We start from the raw sequence: 20875 nt of genomic DNA, 5'->3' as shown, positions 1-20875 counted from the left end.
TTTACCAAATTCATTGATTAGCTCTAGTAGATTTCTGGTAGCATCTTTGGGATTCTCTATGCATAGTTTCATGTCATCTGCAAACAGTGACAGCTTTATTTATTCTTTTCAGACTTGGATTCCTTTTATTTCCTTTTCTTCTCTGTTTGCTGTGGCTAAAACTTCCAAAACTATATTGAATAAGAGTGGTGAGAGTGGGCAACCTTGTCTTGTTCCTGATCTTAGTGGAAATGCATTCAGTTTTTCACCATTGAGGATGATGTTGGCTGAGGGTTTGTCATATATGGCCTTTATTATGTTGAGGAAATTCCCCTTTATGACTACTTTCAGCAGGATTTTTATCATAAATGGGTGTTGGAATTTGTTGAAAGCTTTCTCTGCATCTATTGAGATGATCATATGGATTTTCTCCTTCAATTTGTTAATATGGTTTATCACATTGATAGATTTGGGTATATTGAAGAATCCTTGCATTCCTGGAATAAACCCCACTTGATCATGGTGTTTGATCCTTATAATGTGCTGTTGGATTCTGTTTGCTAGATTTTGTTGAGGATTTCTGCATCTATGTTCATCAGTGATATTGGCCTGTAGTTTTCTTTCTTAGTGACATCCTTGTCTGGTTTTGGTATCAATGTGATGGTGGCCTCGTAGAATGAATTTGGGAGTGTTCCTCCCTCTTCTATATTTTGGAAGAGTTTGAGGATAGGTGTTAGCTCTTCTCTAAATGTTTGACAGATTTCGCCTGTGAAGCCATCTCGTCCTGGGCTTTTGTTTGTTGGAAGATTTTTAATCACAGTTTCAATTTCAGTGCTTCTGATTGGTCTGTTCATATTTTCTATTTCTTCCTGATTCAGTCTTGGCAGGTTGTGTATTTGTAAGAAATTGTCCATTTCTTCCAGGTTGTCCATTTTATTGGCATAGAGTTGCTTGTAGTAATCTCTCAGGGTCTTTTATATTTCTGCAGTGTCAGTTGTTACTTCTCCTTTTTCATTTCTAATTCTATTGATTTGAGTCTTCTCCCTTTTTTTCTTGATGAGTCTGGATAATGGTTTATCAATTTTGTTTATGTTCTCAAAGAACCAGCTTTTAGTTTTATTGATGTTTGCTATCGTTTCCTTCATTTCTTTTTCATTTATTTGTGATCTGATTTTTATGATTTCTTTCCTTCTGCTAGCTTTGGGGTTTTTTTGTTCTTCTTTCTCTAATTGCTTGAGATGCAAGGTTAGGTTGTTTATTCGAGGTGTTTCCTGATTCTTAAGGTGGGCTTGTATTGCTATAAACTTCCCCCTTAGAACTGCTTTTGCTGCATCCCATAGGTTTTGGGTCGTTGTGTCTCCACTGTCATTTGTTTCTAGGTATTTTTTTATTTCCTCTTTGATTTCTTCAGTGATCACTTCATTATTAAGTAGTGTATTGTTTAGCCTCCATGTGTTTGTATTTTTTACAAATCTTTTCCTGTAATTGATATCTAGTCCCATGGCGTTGTGGTCAGAAAAGATACTTGATACAGTTTCAATTTTCTTAAATTTACCAAGGCTTGATTTGTGACCCAAGATATGATCTGTCCTAGAGAATGTTCCTTGAACACTTGAGAAAAATGTGTATTCTGTTGTTCTTGGATGGAGTGTCCAATAAATATCAATTAAGTCCATCTTGTTTAATGTATCATTTAAAGCTTGTGTTTCCTTATTTATTTTTATTTTGGATGATCTGTCCATTGGTGAAAGTGGGGTGTTAAAGTCCCCTACTATGAATGTTTTACTGTTGATTTCCCCTTTTATGGCTGTTAGTATTTGCCTTATGTATTGATATGCTACTATGTTGGGTTCATAAATATTTACAATTGTTATATCTTCTTCTTGGATCTGTCTCTGGATCATTATGTAGTGTCCTTCTTTGTCGTTTCTAATAGTCATTATTTTAAAGTGTATTTTGTCTGATATGAGAATTGCTACTCCAGCTTTCGTTTGGTTTCCATTTGCATGGAATATCTTTTTCCATCCCCTTACTTTCAGTCTGTATGTGTGTCCAGGTCTGAAGTGGGTCTCTTGTAGACAGCATATATATGGATCTTGTTTCTGTATCCATTAAGCCAATCTGTGTCTTTTGGTGGGAGCATTTAGTCCATTTACATTTAAGGTAATTATCGATATGTATGTTCCTATTCCCATTTTTTTAATTGCTTTGGGTTCGTTATTATTGGTCTTTTCCTTCTCTTGTGTTACTTGCCTAGAGAAATTCCTTTAGAATTTGTTGTAAAGCTCGTTTGGTGGTGCTGAACTCTCTCAGCTTTTGCTTGTCTGTAAAGGTTTTAATTTCTCTATCAAATCTGAATGAGATCCTTGCTGGGTAGAGTAATCTTGGTTGCAGGTTTTTCTCTTTCATCACTTTCAGTATGTTCTGCCACTCCCTTCTGGCTTGCAGGGTTTCTGCTGAGAGATCAGCTGTTAACCTTATGGGGATTCCCTTGTGTGTTATTTGTTGTTTTCCCTTGCTGCTTTTAATATGCTTTCTTTGTATTTAATTTTTGACAGTTTTATTGATATGTGTCTTGGTGTATTTCTCCTTGGATTTATCCTGTATGGGACTCTCTGTGCTTCCTGGAGTTGATTAACTATTTCCTTTCCCATATTAGGGAAGTTTTCAACTATAATCTCTTCAAATATTTTCTCAGTCCCTTCCTTTTTCTGTTCTTCTTCTGGAACCCCTATAATTCAAATGTTCGTGCATTTAATGTTGTCCCAGAGGTCTTTGAGACTGTCCTCAGTTGTTTTCATTCTTTTTTCTTTATTATTCTCTGCAGTAGTTATTTCCACTATTTTATCTTCCAGGTCACTTATCCATTCTGCCTCAGTTATTCTGCTATTGATCCCATCTAGAGTATTTTTCATTTCATTTATTGTGTTGTTCATCATTGTCTGTTTCATCTTTAGTTCTTCTAGGTCCTTGTTAAATGTTTCTTGCATTTTCTCCATTCTATTTCCAATATTTTGGATCATCTTTACTATCATTATTCTGAACTCTTTTTGATGTAGACTGCCTATTTCCTCTTCATTTCTTAGGTCTGGTGGGTTTTTATCTTGCTCCTTCATCTGCTGTGTGTTTTTCTGTACTCTCATTTTGCTTATCTTACTGTGTTTGGGGTCTCCTTTTTGCAGGCTGCAGATTCATAGTTCCCATTGTTTTTGATGTCTGTCCCCAGTGGCTAAGGTTGGTTCAGTGGATTGTGTAGGCTTCTTGGTGGAGGGGACTAGTGCCTGTGTTCTGGTGGATGAGGCTGGATCTTTTCTCTCTGGTGGGCAGGTCCACATCTGGTGGTGTGTTTTGGGGTGTCTGTGGCCTTATTATGATTTTAGGCAGCCTCTCTGCTAATGGGTGGGGTTGTGTTCCTGTTTTGCTAGTTGTTTGGCATACGGTGTCCAGCACTGTAGCTTGCTGGTTGTTGAATGAAGCTGGGTGCTGGTGTTGAGATGGAGATTTCTGGGAGATTTTTGCCCTTTGATATTATGTGGAGCTGGGAGGTCTCTTGTTGACCAGTGTCCTGAAGTTGGCTCTCCCACCTCAGAGGCACAGCACTGACTCCTGGCTGCAGCACCAAGAGCCTTTCATCCATATGGCTCAGAATAAAAGGGAGAAAAAGTAGAGAGAAAGAATTAGTAGAAGTAGGAAGAAAGAAAGAAAGAAGCAAAGAAGGAAAGAAAGAAAGGAGGGAAGGAAGGAAGGAAGGAAGGTAGAAAGGAAGAAAGAAAGAAAGAAGAAAAGGAAAGAAGAAAAAAAGAAAGGAAGGAGGGAGGGAGGAAGGAAGGAAGGAAGGAGGGAAGGAAGGAAAAAGGAAAGAAAGAAAGAAGATACAGTAAAATAAAATAAAGTAAAATATAATAAAATTATTAAATTACAAAATAATTATTTAGAAAAAAAGGGATGGATAGAACCTTAGGACAAATGGTGGAAGCAAAGCTATACAGACAAAATCTCACACAGAAGCATACACATACACCCTTACAAAAAGAGGAAAAGGGGAAAAATCCATAAATCTTGCTCTCAAAGTCCAACTCTTCAATTTGGGATGATTCATTGTCTAAAGGAGGGAAGGAAAGAAGGAAGGAAGGAAAGAAAGAAGGAAAGAAAGAAAGAAAGAAAGAAAGAAAGAAAGAAAGAAAGAAAGAAAGAGAAAGAAAGAAAGGAAGGAAGGAAGGAAGAAAGAAGGTAAAGTAAAATAAAATTATTAAAATTAATTATTAAAAAAATTTTTTTAAATAAACGGACGGAGAGAACCCTAGGACAAATGGTGGAAGCAAAGATATACAGACAAAATCTCACACAGAAGCATACACATACACACTCACAAAAAGAGGAAAAGGGGAAAAAATCATAAATCTTGCTCTGAAGTCCACCTCCTCAATTTGGGATGATTCGTTGTCTATTCGTGTATTCCAGAGATGCAGGGTACATCAAGTTGATTGTGGAGCTTTAATCCGCTGCTTCTGAGGCTGCTGGGAGAGATTTCCCTTTCTCTTCTTTGTTCTCACAGCTCCCAGGGGCTCAGCTTTGGATTTGGCCCCGCATCTACATGTAGGTTGCTGGAGGGCATCTGATTTTTGGTCAGACAGGACGGGGTTAAAGGAGCCGCTGATTCGGGGACTCTGGCTCACTCAGGCCGGGGAGAGGGTGGGGCGCGGAGTGTGGGGCGAGCCTGTGGCGGCAGAGGCCAGCATGACGTTGCACCAGCCTGAGGCCCGCCGTGCGTTCTCCCGGGGAAGTTGTCCCTGGATCCCGGGAATCTGGCAGTGGCGGGCTGCACAGACTCCCCGGAAGAGGAGTGTGGATAGCGACCTGTGCTCGTACACAGGCCCCTTGGTGGTGGCAGCAGCAGCCTTAGCATCTCCTGCCCGTGCTTTTAGCCGCGGCTCGTGCCCATTTCTGGAGTCCATGCTTTTAGCGGCGGCTCGCGCCTGTCTCTGGGGTCCGCGCTTTTAGCCGCGGCTCACGCCCATCTCTGGAGTCCATGCTTTTAGCCGTGGCTCGTGCCCATCTCTGGAGTTCCTTTCAGCAGCGCTCTTAAACCCCTCTCCTCGCGCACCAGGAAACAGAGGGAAGAAAAATCTCTTGCCTCTTCAGCAGCTCCAGACCTTTTCCCGGACTCCCTCCCGGCTAGCTGTGGTGCACTAACCCCTTCAGGCTGTGTTCACGCAGCCAACCCCAGTGCCCTCCCTGCACTCCGACCAAAGCCCGAGCCTCAGCTTGCAGCCCCACACACCCCGGCGGGTGAGCAGACAAGCCTCTTGGGCTGGTGAGTGCCGGTCGGCACCGATCCTCTGGGCGGGAATCTCGCCGCTTTGCCCTCCGCACCCCTGTTGCTTGCTCTCCTCCGGGGCTCTGAAGCTCCCCCCTCCACCTCCCGCAGTCTCCGCCCGTGAAGGGGCTTCCTAGTGTGTGGAAACCTTTCCTCCTTCACAGCTCCCTCCCACTGGTGCAGGTCCCATCCCTACTGTTTTGTCTCTGTTTTTTTCTTTTTTTCTTTTGCCCTACCCAGGTACGTGGGGAGTTTCTTGCCTTTTGGGAGGTCTGAGGTCTTCTGCCAGCATTCAGTAAGTGTTCTGTAGGAGTTGCTCCATGTGTAGATGTACTTCTGGTGTATCTGTGGGGAGGAAGGTGATCTCTGTGTCTTACTCTTCTGCCATCTTCCCCTCTGCCCCTCAACTATACTCTCTTAAAATATTTTCTCAGTCCATTTCCTTTTCTCTTCTTCTTCTGGGATCCCTATAATTCGAATGTTGGTGCATTTAATGTTGTCCCAGAGGTCTCTGAGACTGTCCTCAATTCTTTTCATTCTTTTTTCTGCTCTGCAGTAGTTATTTCCACTGTTTTATCTTCCAGGCCACTTATCTGTTCTTCTGCTTCAGTTATTCTGCTTTTGCTTCCTTCTAGAGAATTTTTAACTTCATTTATTGTGTTGTTCATCATTGTTTGTTTGCTCTTTAATTCTTCTAAGTCCTTGTTAAATGTTTCTTGTATTTTCTCCATTCTATTTCCAAGATTTTGGATCATCTTTACTATCATTACTCTGAGTTCTTTTTCTGGTAGACTTCCTATTTCCTCTTCATTTGTTTGGTCTCGTGGGTTTTTACCTTGCTCCTTCATCTACTGTGTGTTTTTCTGTCTTCTCATTTTGCTTAACATTCTGTGTTTAGGGTCTCCTTTTTGCAGGCTGCATGTTCATAGTTCCCATTGTTTTTGCTGTCTGTCCCCAGCGGCTAAAATTAGTTCAGTGTGTTGTGTAGGCTCCCTAGTGGAGGGGACTAGTGCCTGTGTTCTGGTGGATGAGTCTGGATCTTGTCTTTCTGGTAGTCAGCACCGCATCTGGTGGTGTGTTTTGGGGTGTCTGTGAACTTATTATGGTTTTAGGCAGCCTCTCTGCTAATAGGTGGGGTTGTGTTCCTATCTTGCTAGTTCTTTGGCATAGGGTGTCCAACACTGTAGCTTGCTGGTTGTTGAGTGGAGCTGGGTCTTAGCATTGATATGGAGATCTGTGGGATATCTTTCGCCATTTGATATTATGTGGACTTAGGAGGTCTCTCGTGGGCCAGTTTCCTGAAGTCGGCTGTCCCACCTCAGAGGCACAGATGCAAAAATTCTTAATGAAATACTAGGAAACCGAATTCAATAGCACATTTAAAGGATTATACACTGTAACCAAGAGGGATTTATCCCAAGGATGCAATAATATTTCAATATACATAGTCAAACAATGTCTTACAATACATTAACAAAATGAAAGAAAAAAACCACATGATCATCTCAATAGATGCAAGCAAAGCATTTGACAAAGTTCAACACCAATTCATCATTAAACCTTTCAACAAAGTAAGTATAGAAAGATCTTACCTCAACACAATAAAGACCATATATGAAAAGCCCATAGACAACATTATAATTAATGGGAAAAAAACTGAAAGCTTGCCCTTTAAGATCTGGTACAAGGCAAGTCTGCATACTCTCACCACTTCTTTTCAACATAGTGCTAGAAATCCAAGCCAGAGCAATTGGGCAAGAAAAAGAATTAAAAGGCACCCAAACTGGAAAGGAAGAAGTAAAATTGTCTCTGTTTGCAGACAACATGATCATATATGTAGCACAACCTAAAGACTGAACAAAATAATTGTTACAACTAACAAAAAAATTCAGTAAAGTCATAGGGTACAAAATCAACATACAAAAAATCACTCAGTTTTCTATACACAAACAATGAACTATTTGAAAGGAAAGTTAAGAAAATAAGACCATTCACAATAGCAGCAAAAAGAATAAAATATTTAGTAATAAACTTAAACAAAGAGGTGAAAAACATACACTGAAAATTATAAAACATTGATGAAGGAAAGTAAAGAATACATAGATAAATGGATAGACATCCCATGTTCATGGATCGTAAGAATTAATATTGTTAAAATGCCCATACTACACAAAGCAATCTGCAGATTTAATACAATCCCAATCAAAATCCAATGGTATTCCCTACATAAATAGAAAGAGCAATCCTAAAATTCATATGGAGCCAAAAACAACCCCAAATAGCCAAAGCAGTTTTGAGCAAGAAGTGCAAATCTAGAGGCATCACACTTCCTGATATCAACATACATTACAAAGCTATAGTAATCAAAACAATATTGTACTGGCATAAAAACAGACATACAGACCAATGGAACAAAATAGAGAGCACAGAAATAAATCCATGCTTTTACAGTCAACTGATTTTCAGAAGGGGGCCAAGAACACAAAATTGGGGAAGGGTAGTCTTCAATAAATGGTGTTGGGAAAATTAGATATCAACATGAAGGAGAATGAAATTGGACCATTACCTCACACCATGTACAAAAAATCAACTCAGGCTGAATAAAGACTTACGTGTAAGACCTAAAACTATAAAACTACCAGAATAAAACAGAGAAAAACCTTCTTGACATTGACTGGGACAATGAGTTCTTGGATATGACACCAAAAGCACAAGGAACAAAAACTAAAATAAACAAGTGAGATTACATCAAGCTAAATCAACTGAGTGAACAGGCAACCTAGAAATGGGAGAAAATATTTACAAGCTATATACCTGATATGAGGTTTATATCTAAAATACATAAGGAACACCTACAACTCAATAGTTTAAAAAACCCACAAATAATCTGTTTTTAAAATTGGTGAGGGACCTGTATAGATATTTTTCCAAAGAAGACATAAAAATGGATAAAAAGTTAAGTGCTCAACACCATTAATCATTAGGGAAATGCAAATCAAAATCACAATGAGATATCATCTCACTCTTGTTAAAATGGCTCTTATCATCAGAATAGCTATCATCAAAAAGTCTACACATAATAAATGCTGGAGAGGGTTGAAGAATAAGAAACCTTCCTACACTGTTGAAAGGAATGCAAATTGGTGCAACCACTATGGAAAACAGTACAGAGGTTCCTTTAAAAACTAAAAATAGAACTACCATATGACACAGCAGTCCCATTCCTGGGTAGATGAAAACTCTAATTCAAAAAGATACATGCACTCCAACGTTCATAGCAGCACTATTTACAATAGCCAAGACATGGAAACAACCCAAGTGTCCATCAACAAACTATTGGCTTAAGAAGATGTGAGATATATATACATTGGTATATTACTCAGCCATAAAAAAAGAATGAAAGATTGTCATTTGCAGCAACATGAATGGCCCTAGAGAATATTATACTTAGTGGAGTAAGTCAGACAAAGACAAATATTGTATCACTTATATGTGGAATCTAAAAAGCAATACTAATGAATCTGTGTACACAACAGAAACAGACTGACAGACATAGAAAACAAACTTATGGTTATCAAAGGGGAAAGGGAGTGGGGAGGGATAAATTAGAAGTATGGGATTAACATATATACACTACTATATATAAAATAGATAACCAACAAAGACCTACTGTATAGCACAGGGAACTATACTCAATATTCTGTAATAACCTATACGGGAAAAGAATCTGAAAAAGAATGAATATATATATTATATGTAACATATATATAATATATAACTGAATCACTTTGCTGTATACCTGAAACTAATACAATGTTGTAAATCAACTATACTTCAATTTAAAAAAGCAAATCAGTCTTTAACTATTAATAACTTGGCTCCCAAATTTAGCTGCACTTTACAACTTTCAGTAATCAAATTAGTTGTAGGGCAAAGCCAATACATGAATGTATATTTTCAAAAGATTGTATGATGTAACTCTTTTTTCTTAAAGAGATATATTCTGACTCTTTGCTAAAATAAAAATAATATATTTTTAAAAGATCTGAAAAAATAGATATATATGTATGTATAACTGAATCACTTTGCTGTACATCTGAAACTAACACAACATTGTAAATCAACTATACTTCAATGAAAATAAATAAATAAATTTTTGAAAATCTCCTAGTGCCACATAATGATAAAATAATGTAAAATAACTTCACAATAAACTTACAAAAAGAAGTATGGGATTAATAGATACAAACTACTATACATAAAATAGATAAGCAAAAAGGATTTACTGTTTGCACAGGGAACCATATTCAATATCTTATAATAACCTATAATGGAAAATAATCTGAAAGAATATATATCTATATAATTGAATCACTTTGCTGTACACCCGAAACTAACACAATATTGTAAATCAACTATACTTCAATTTTTTTTTCTATACTTCAATTTAAAAAAAGCAAATCAGTCTTTAACTACTAATAACTTGGCTCTCAAATTTAGCTGCACTTTACAACTTTTAGTAATCAAATTAATCATAGGACAAAACCAATATATGAATGTATATTTTCAAAAGATTGTATGATGTAACTCCTTTTTCTTAAAGAGATATATTCTGAATCTTTGCTAAAATAAAAAATATATAATTATTTTTAAAAGATCTGAAAAAAATAGATATATATGTATGTATAACTAAATCACTTTGCTGTACACCTGAAACTAACACAATATGTAAATCAACTATACTTCAAATTAAAAAAGAAGAAAAAGAAAAGCAAAAAAGAGGAACTTCCCTGGTAGTCCAATGGTTAAGACTCTGAGCTTACACTGTAGGGGGTGCAGGTTTAATCCCTGGTTGGGGAACTAAGATCCCTCATGCCGTGTGATATGGCAAAAAAAAAAAAAAGATGAGACAACAAGTGCTGGCAAGAATGTGGAGAAAAGAGAAAACTTGTGCACTTTTGATGGGACTATAAATTGGTACAGCCATTATGGAAAGTAGTACTGAGGTTTCTCAAAGTATTAAAAATATAACTACCTTATGACCCAGCAATCTCACTTCTGGGTATATATCTAAAGGAAATGAAATCAGCATCTTGAAGAGATATCAGAACTCCCATGTTTCTTTCATCATTATTCACAACAGCCAAGATACAGACACAACCTAACTGTCCCTCAATGGATAAAATGGATTTTTAAAATGTGGTATAGATATAGATATATACATACACAAATACAATCAAATATTGTTCAGCCTGAAAAAAAGAAGGAAATCTTGCCAGTTGTAACAACACAGATAAACCTGAAGAAAGTATGCTACATTAAATAAGCCAGAGAAAGACAATACTGTATGTTCTCATTTATATGTGGAATCTAAAATCGTTGGAACTCTAGAAGCAGAGAGAAGAATGGTGGTTACCAAGTGCTGAGGAGAAGGGGAAATGGGGAGATGTTGGTTAAGCGGTACAAAGTTTCAGTTATGCAGGAGAATAAGTTCTGAAGGTCTAATGTACAACAATGTGACCGTAAGGAACAATCATTTATTTTATACTAAAATTTGCTAAGAGAGAAGATCTTAAGTGCTCTAACACACATACAAAAGAAAAAAAGAAGGAAAGAAAGTGGTAACTATCCTAGGTGATAAGTTAATTAGCTTGATTGTGGTGATTATTTCACTACATATGTATATCAAATCATTAAATTCAATATGTACAATTTTAATTGTCAAATATACCTCAATTTTAAAATTCAATTTAAAAAAGAAAATTAGTTTTTCTGGTGGGTAGACTAGATGAATTCAAGCATTCCTTTCAACTTGAAAAGCTTATGATTCTAAGATTTCATTAAGTAGGTGAGAAAGAAACCTCAGAGGAGTTCAGTTGCCTTGCCTGAAGTCACGTAATTTATTGTGACAGAATTGAGATCTTAGCTCTCCTAACTCTAAATCCATGCTCTTGGAAAGACATCTTAAATTTTACCTAATTATCTTTTCTCTCCTCTAGTCCCCACCCCTTGTATGTGGTAGCCCGATAGGCAACTAAGTGATACTAAGCCAGACAGCTAGGCTGTATAGATCAACAAATAGATTCAAATTGGATAAATGACTCTCTAGCTCATGTGTAGCATCTCCATGGCTAGTGGTTTTCTCAGGATGAACACAATTTACACTTATTGTTCCAGCATAATTACATACTATACCTCCCCCTTTCACTGTTCAAAGTGTCCTGATTTGGATGATATGGTCACCCTACCAATGGCCAACCTGGGAGGCCCTAACATTCTGTAGTTTCCAAAACCTTGATATAACAAAGAAGTTGGCTTCAAGTTACAGTACAAACTACTAGTTTTGTTTTATCTAAACACAGCCTTTCATCAAATAAACCATCCCAAACAAGATTCTTTTAAGGAAACACATCTTTAGAAGATTTTATGCTTTATGGGATGTTTCACTTGAGACTTTTATGCACTTTGAAAATACTTAATATTATTAAGTCCTCACGCTTGAACAGTGTTTTAGAGTTTACCAAACACCTGGACTGACAAGATCTCCTTTAATGAATAGACAAATAATTAATGAACCTATCTGGGTTCTGGATTATACTGAAAGGGATTCAGGAGATGGAGAAAATAGCCTTAGCTGCTCTAAAACAGTGAAGAATCAGATTGGAGTGATGATCTCTGCATGAATGTATTAACCTATGTATTTTAGAGAGCATAAAAATCAAACATAAAACCCAACAACCACACATTAAAAGCCTTAACTTTCAGAGATCAGTGGTTTGTATACATGCCACAGTTCTTCATCTGTCTTCAAAGTCAATTTTTAATCTGTGTCCATTAATAGAAAGGCCTGTAATGACATACTGTGTTAGTTTCCCAGGACTGCCATATCAAATCCACAAACTGGGTGAATTAAGATACCTCTCTCACAGTTCTGGAGTCTAGAAGTACAAAATCAATGGGTTGGCAGGACTGTGCTCTTTCTGAAGGCTCTAGAAGAGAATCCTTCTTTGCCTCTTCTTAGCTTCTGGTGATTGCAGGCATACCTTGGCTTGTAGATGCATCATTCCAATCTCTGCCTCTATTATCACATGACGTCTCTCCTGTGTCTGTCCAAATTTCCCTCTTCTACAATGAGATACCATCTCACACCGGTCATAATGGCCATCATCAAAACATCTACAAACAATAAATGCTGGAGAGGGTGTGGAGAAAAGGGAACCCTCTTGCACTGTTGGTGGGAATGTAAATTGATACAGCCACTATGGAGACCAGTATGGAGGTTCCTTAAAAAACTAAAAATAGAACTACCATATGACCCAGTGATCCCACTACTGGGCATATACCCTGAGAAAAACGTAATTCAAAGAGTTGTGTACCAAAATGTTCATTGCAGCTCTATTTACAATAGCCAGGACATGGAATCAACCTAAATGTCCTTCAACAGATGAATGGATAAAGAAGATATGGCACATATATACAATGGAATATTACTCAGCCATAAAAAGAAACGAAATTGAGTTATTTTTAGTGAGGTGGATGGACATAGAGTCTGTCATACAGAGTGAAGTAAATCAGAAAGAGAAAAACAAATACTGTATGCGAACACATATATATGGAATCTAAAAAACAAACAAAAAAATGGTCATGAAGAACCTAGGGGCAAGATGGGAATAAAGACGCAGACCTACTAGAGAATGGACTTGAAGATACAGGGAGGGGGAAGGGTAAACTGGGACAAAGTAAAGGAGTGGAATGGACATATATACACAACCAAACGTAAAATAGATAGCTAGTGGGAAGCAGCCACATAGCACAGGGAGATCAGCTCAGTGCTTTGTGACCACCTAGAGGGGTGGGATAAGGAGGGTGGGAGGGAGGGAGATGCAAGAGGGAAGCGATATGGGAACATATGTATATGTATAACTGATTCACTTTGTTATAAAGCAGAAACTAGCACACCATTGTAAAGCAATTATACTCCAATAAAGATGTTAAAAAATTTTTTTAATTTAAAAAAAAGAGGGAAAGGACACCAGTCACTAATCCATTATGACAACATCTTAAATTGATTATATCTATAAAGATTCTATTTTCAAATAAGGTCACATTCACAGGTACCAGGTACTTGAACATATTTTGGCAGGGGACACAATTCAGCATACAACATGTACTCATCCAGGGTGGTATGCACCAAAGTTTTCTTATACAATAGGATGCACTTAAGGAATAAAAGTCCCACCTCCTCCACTGCTGAACCAAAGCAATGTCCATTTTATATATTTTTATATTCTGTAAATAATTGGAGCATGACATTCAATATTCCACCCAGGCAGAGTTCATCATTTCTTTCATTTGTCCTGTAGAATCTTGAACATTATAGGAGAGCTCACTTTTCACTCTACACTGGAGTCATCTGTTTAGGAAGTTGTCTCCTACAGTAGACTATGAGCTCCGTGAGGGCAAGAACTATGGATCATTCATCTCTGAATCTCCAGTGCCTAGCTTTATAGATGACACAAAGTCGCTCTTAGTAATTATTGGAGGAAAGAAGGAGGTTGGAAGGAAGGAAGGTACTTGTAAAGTTATAATCTAGTGGGAAGTAGTAAGGTGCTAGTTGCTCAGCATGTCAAAGCCAAGATTATGTCACTTCCTCAGGACTCTCCACTCTCTACTTTGATCTTCTCGGAACTTTGCCAGGGTTTCAGTATGCAAAAAATAATACAATCACAAAGTGACTCCATACTAGGTGAGCCTTTAGTGCATCAAAGTAGCTTTTCCTTCCAGAAGCTTCCTGGTCATTCCAACAGCAGCTTAGCACATAAACAGCATGCCAGAGGGGGAAGGAGGGATCAGGGAATACCATGTACAGGCTATGTTTTGTGATGAATTCCTATAAATTGATCAAGGTTGAACACTAAATATGGCAGATCCCTCAATAGCGCTTTCTCTCTTTCCCTCTCTGTCTCTCTCTCTCTAGTGGACCAGTATCAGCTAGCATCAGGAAGAATATATAGTTCATTTTAAAGTCTTATGCCTTTACACACCCAACCGATTATAACATCCAGAATAAAAAGCTGAATGCATATACTTATGTCTACATTCCAGAGGAAGGCAGAGAAGGAAGAGATCAGACATTCACAGGAATTATAGAAAAGGTGGAAGTGTCCTGTGGAATGCACACCCAGAACAAATTTGGAAGTTTTTGGTGCCCACTCCTCCCCTTCCCCTTTTAACCCCAAAACTAGTTTCTGGTATGCCCTGTGCCAGCCCCACAGTCATGAGAGTCAGGCTGTGATAAACAAATGTAGCATTTATAGGGAGGTTAATAGTAAATGTCAAATTGAATACCATGAAAGAGGACACCAAACAGAATGCCATTCCATGAGGGCAGAGACTTTATCTTGTTCATCAGTGCCTTGAAAATTGCCAAGCACATAGCAGTTACTCAGTAAAAATTTAATGAATTTTGAATAAATTAAATTGATTAACCAGGAAATTGCTATAGGCAGTCAGAACATGTTATTCAGAAAAGAATACTGGAACCAGAAGCCTCTGAAATGAAATTGTTGTCCCAACAATGCAATGCTCTTCTCACTTGGCAGCAGCAGGTCCAGGAAGGGTAATGTATATCTCCAGGAGGTAGCTAAAGCCTGACAAGCATTCCTTAGCCTAGAGTCAGAGCCCTGCCTCCTCCCTTTCTTGCCTGGCAAGAGGGCTTGGATATCACTGAATTTCCTACTCACAACCTCCTTTTGCTGACTACTCAAAGAGGGCCAAGGCCAAGACTAACAGAACTAATTTTGCTTAGGCTAAACCAATGAAATGGTTTAGCCAAGGAGTATAAAGATCATCACTCCTGCCTTCAGTCCCTATTCCAGGATCTACCACCCCCTCATTCCTTTTCCCTTTTTAAAACCACTGGGATAAAACAGAGATGGGAGATTTGTTAATCATTGGCTCAACTTTGATTCTTCCTCTTCACATGCTCTGACACCTTATGTAGCTGGCCATTTCAGCCTTAGCATTCAGATCTTCTGGCCTTCCCTAATCCGTCTCTGTGATTAACTCTCTATTCTTTCTTCTCTTTGATTTATTTTAGATACCTGCAGCAGAAAACAACCCTTTTCTTGTTGGAATGCACTATTGGTACTCAAGCCACAGTCCCCGGACCCAGCACTGCAATGTTTGTCGAGGGACCATTCCTGCCTTATCTCGAAATGTTATCATCTGTGAAGGTACATTTCTGATTCCTTTAGGAAGTGGAGCTCAATGGGTGGAGATGGGTGTGAAGGAGCTCATGAGGCTTTAGTATCATTGACTCACACTAGGTCACTGATTCTAGTGTAAGGTTAACCCTGACACTTAACAGACAGGGGAAAGGAGACGGGAGGAAACTGGCATGAGGGGGAATTCTCATTAATCAAAAGGGAGGGTTGGGTCTGGGAGGATTGGACAGTGCAGTCACAGGTTTGGAAAAATAGAAATCACCTCATTCTTACCATCAATTTCAATTCAAGTCAGGTAATAGAAAATTTGGCCGGGAAGAATACAAAGAAACTGAAATATATGGAAAATAAGACTTTGGAGTTAAGTCACAACTACTTAGATGCATCTAGGTTCTAACTTTTAGAGCAGCTTAGGGAAGGAATTTAGAATCTTCATTGTCACCAGATTCACATCCATCTTTTTTTCTTCCTCTTTCACAGTGTGCAAAGTAAAGTCTCACAGATTATGTGCTTTAAGAGCAAGCAAAGATTGCAAATGGAATACATTATCCATTACTGATGACCTCCTCATGCCTGCAGATGAAGTAGTGAGTACCAGCCATGCTTTCTCATAATCACCCTTTTCCATCTCCCCTTCAGTCACGACACACAGCGGGAGGAAGACTTCTTCCTATTTCCAGACAACCCAAGTAGGCTTCATTCCCAGGCTTATGATCCAACAAATCTAGAAGAATGAAAGCCTCCCCCGCAGCTCCCACCTGTCATTTGTCACTAGCATGGGAGTGGGGAGGGAAGGATGATGGGAAACTTCCTTGGGGTTGTCTAGTGTCCTCCATGGGATAGTATAGTTATTCCAGCTGGCCCTTCCTCTCCTTATATCTCTAACTTCTACTTCTTGTCTCTTTTTATCCTTCAGAAAACTATGCCTCATCAGTGGGTAGAAGGAAACATATCTGTCAGTTCTCAGTGCGCAGTATGTCACGAGAACTGTGGCAGTTATCAGAGACTTCAAGATTTCCAGTGTCTCTGGTGTAATTCTACGGTAAGACGCTTCTCATCTCTTTGATACTTAGAGAGCTCACTTCTAGAGAAGGGGTGGGTTGGAGTTTGATTGCGCCTACACATAGATAGAAATCTCAGAGACCCTTACCCCAAAATAGACTATACAGATTCTATAGTATAGAGCTCAGTATCCTGCCTTTCCAGAATTAGCTATGGAATCTTTGAGAGAAAGATTTAATACTCCCTCTTATCTTTGAAGGTGAGGACTACTAGCAAATGGGAAGAGCTGAATTCTCTTATGACAGTAGGGGCAATTAAAAAGTTAGTTCTGAGTATACCCTTAAGAAACCACTTCCTTTCCTCATTCACCATTTCCTAGGAAATTGCAATCTTTGTTAATTAATAATGGTTAATAATATTAGCACATTATTATTGCCACTATGTATTGAGTGTTTTATATACATGATCTCATTAAATCCTTACAACAACCCTAAACCAGGCCTCCTTGTTCCCATTTACAGAAGAGAGGAAAATGAGGTTCAGAAAAGTGAAGTGATTTGCTCAAGGTCATGAAGCCAGTAAGAAAAAGAGTCTTGATTCATACATAATTGTGTAAAAACTGTGCTCTTAACTACAACATTACCATGCCTTTAAACCAGTGGTTCTCAACTGGGGGTATATTCCCCCACCCACAGGACACATTTGACAATGTCTGGAGATATTTTTTAATCTAATGATATTCTGATGGAATTTTTTTATTTATCAAGGTATAGTTGATTTACAATATTATGTAAGTTTTAGGTGTACAACATAGTGATTCACAATTTTTAAAGATTATACTCTATTTATATATATTATAAAATATTGGCTATATTCCCTGTGCTGTACTGTATATCCTTGTAGCTTATTTATTTTATGCATAATAATTTGTACCTCTTAATCCCCTACCCCTATTTTATACCTCCCCCAAACTAGTAAACACTAGTTTGTTCTCTATACCTGTGAGTATATATTTTTTGTTATATTAACTAGTTTTCTTTATTTTTTAGATTTCATATATAAGTGATAACATACAATATTTGTCTTTCTCTGTCTGACTTATTTCTCTTAGGATAATACCCTGCAGGTCCATCCATGTTGTTGCAGATGGCAAATTTTCACTCTTATTTATGGCTGAGTAGTATTCCATTGTGTGTGTGTGTGTGTGTGTGTGTGTGTGCGTGTGTGTGTGACACTTGTTCTTTATCCATTCATCTGTTGATAGACACTAAGGTTGCTTCCATATCTTCACTATTACAAAGAATGCTGCTATGAACATTGGGGTGCATGTATCTTTTTGAATTAGTGTTTTCTTTTTCTTCAGATGTATACCCAGAAGCAGAATTGCTGGATCATGTGGTAGCTCTATTTTTAGTTTTCTGAGGAACGTCCATACCGTTCTTCATAGTGGCTGCACTAAATAACATTCCCAAAAACAGTGTAGGAGGGTTCACTTTTCTCTACATCCTCTCCAGCATTTAGTATTTGTAGATATTTTGGTGATGGCCATTCTGACTGGTGTGAGGTGATGCCTCGTTGCAGTTTTCATGTGCATTTCCCTGATGATTAGCAATGTTGAGCATCTTTTCATGTTCCTGTTGGCATTCTGTATGTCTCCTTTGGAAAAAAAAGTCTATTTAGGCCTTCTGCCCACTATAAAAATATTTTTTCATTTTATATTGGAGCTTAATTGATTAACAGTGTTGTGTTAGTTTCAGGGATACAGCAAAGTGGTTCAGTTATTCATATAGATGTATCTATTCTTTTTCAAATTCTTTTCCCATTTAGGTTATTACAGAATATTGAGCAGCATTCCCTGTGCTATACAGTAGGTCCTTTTTGGTTATCTATTTCAAATACAGCAGTGTGTACATGTCAATCCTAAACTCCCAGTCTATCTCTCCCCCCGACCCTTCCCCACTGGTAACCATAAGTTCGTTCTCTAAGTCTGTGAATCTGTTTCTATTTTGTAAACAAATTCATTTGTATCACTTTATTTAGATTCCGCATATGAGAGATATCATATGATATTTGTCTTCCACTGTCTGACTTACTTCACTTAGTATGATAATCTCCGGGTCCATCCATGTTGCCTCAAAAGGCATTATTTCATTCTTTTTAATGGCTGAGTAATATTCCACTGTATATATGTACCACATCTTCCTTATCCATTCATCTGTCGATGGACATTTAGGTTGCTCCCATGTCTTGGCTATTGTAAACAGCACTGCAATGAACATTGGGGTGCATGTATCCTTTTAAAACATGTTTTTCTACAGATATATGCCCAGGAGCAGGATTGCAGGATCATAGGATTCCTCTACTTTTAGTTTTTTAAGGCACATCCATAATGTTCTCCATAGTGCCTCTATCAATTTACATTCCCACCAACAGTGCAAGAGGGTTCCCTTTTCTCCACACCCTCTCCAGCATTTATTGTTTGTAGATGTTTTGATGATGGCCATTCTGACTGGTGTGAGGTGATACCTCATTGGAGTTTTGATTTGCATTTCTCTAATGATTAGTGATGTTGAACATCCTTTCATGTACTTGTTGGTAATCTGTATATCTTCTTTGGAAAAATGTCTATTTAAGTTTTTCTGCCAGTTTTTGGATTGAGTTGTTTGTTTTTTTGATATTGAGCTGAATGAGATGCTTGTAAATTTTGGAAATTAATCCTTTGTCAGTTGCTTCTTTTGCAAATATTTTCTCCCATTCTGAGGGTTGTCCTTTCATCTTGTTTATGGTTTCCATTGCTGTGCAAAAGCTTTTAAGTTTCATCACATCCCATTTGTTTAATTTTTTTTTAATTTCCATTTCTCTAGGAGGTGGGTCAAAAAGGATCTTGCTATGATGTATGTCACAGAGTGTTCTGCCCATGTTTTCCTCTAAGAGTTTGATAGTGTCTGGCCTTACATTTAGGTCTTTAATACATTTTGAGTTTATTTTTGTGAATGGTGTTATGGAGTGTTCTCATTTCATTCTTTTCCATGTAGCTGTCCAGTTTTCCCAGCACCACTTATTGAAGAGGCTGTCTTTTCTCCATTTTATATTCTTGCCTCCTTTGGCAAAGATAAGGTGACTGTATGTGCATGGGTTTATCTCTGGGCTTTCTATCCTGTTCCATTGTTCTATATTTCTGTTTCTGTGCCAGTAACATACTGTCTTGATTACTGTAGCTTTGTAGTATAATCTGAAGTCAGGCAGCCTGATTCCTCCAGATCCATTTCTCTTTCTCAAGATTGCTTTGGCTATTCGGTGTCTTATGTGTTTCCATACCAATTGTAAAATTTTTTGTTCTACTTCTGTGAAAAATGCCACTGGTAGTTTGATAGAGATTGCATTGAATCTGTAGATTGCTTTGGGAAGTATAGTCATTTTCACATGTTGATTCTTCCTATCCAAGAACATAATATATCTCTCCACCTGTTTGTTCATCTTTAATTTCTTTCATCAGTGTTTTATAGTTTTCTGCATACAGGACTTTGGTCTCCTTAGGAGTTTTATTCCTAGGTGTTTTATTCTTTTTATTGCAATGGTAAGTGAGAGGGTTTCCTTAATTTCTCTTTCAGATTTTTCACCATTAGTGTATAGGAATGCCAGAGACTTCTGTGCACTAATTTTGTATCCTGCTACTCTACCAAATTCATTGATTAGCTCTACTAGTTTTCTGGTAGCATCTTTAGGATTTTCTATGTGTAGTATCATGTGATCTGCAAACAGTGACTGTTTTACTTCTTCTTTTCCGATTTGGAGTCCTTTTATTTTTTTGTCTTCTCTGATTGCCGTGGCTAAAATATCGAAAACTATGGTGAATAATAGTGATGACAGTGGGCAACCTTGTCTTGTTCCACCTTAGTGGAAATGGTTTCAGTTTTTCACCACTGAGAATGATGTTGGCTGTGGATTTCTCATATATGGCCTTTATTATGTTGAGGTAAGTTCCCTCTATGTCTACTTTCTGTAGAGTTTTTACCATAAATGGGTGTTGAATTTTGTTGAAAGCTTTGTCTGCATCTACTGAGATGATCATATGGTTTTTCTCCTTCAATTTGTTAATATGGTGTATCACATTGATTGATTTGCGTATATTGAAGAATCCTTGCTTTCCTGGAATAAACCCCACTTGATCATGGTGTATTATCCTTTTAATGTGCTGTTGGGTTCTGTTTGCTAGTATTTTGTTGAGGATTTTTGCATCTATGTTCATCAGTGATATTGGCATGTAGTTTTCTTTCTTTGTGACATCCTTGTCTGGTTTTGGTATCAGAGTGATGGTGGCCTCATAGAATGAGTTTGGGAGTGTTCCTCC

General features: G+C 37.8%; 1 protein-coding gene across 1 annotated transcript in view; it reads left to right on the top strand.

Moving 5' to 3' along the window:
* The window catches only part of DGKK (diacylglycerol kinase kappa), a 159769-nt gene that overhangs the window by 74153 nt on the left and 64741 nt on the right, over nucleotides 1-20875 (top strand). Inside the window, exons 5-7 of the mRNA XM_065901241.1 lie at nucleotides 15396-15531; nucleotides 16003-16106; nucleotides 16439-16564. Coding sequence (XP_065757313.1) covers nucleotides 15396-15531; nucleotides 16003-16106; nucleotides 16439-16564 — 366 coding nt within the window. The remainder of the gene's footprint in view (nucleotides 1-15395; nucleotides 15532-16002; nucleotides 16107-16438; nucleotides 16565-20875) is intronic.

Source organism: Phocoena phocoena, chromosome X (genome assembly GCF_963924675.1).
Source record: "Phocoena phocoena chromosome X, mPhoPho1.1, whole genome shotgun sequence".
Lineage (NCBI taxonomy): Eukaryota > Metazoa > Chordata > Mammalia > Artiodactyla > Phocoenidae > Phocoena > Phocoena phocoena.
Note: the sequence above shows the minus strand (reverse complement) of the source record. Positions and strands in the feature narration are given on the sequence as shown.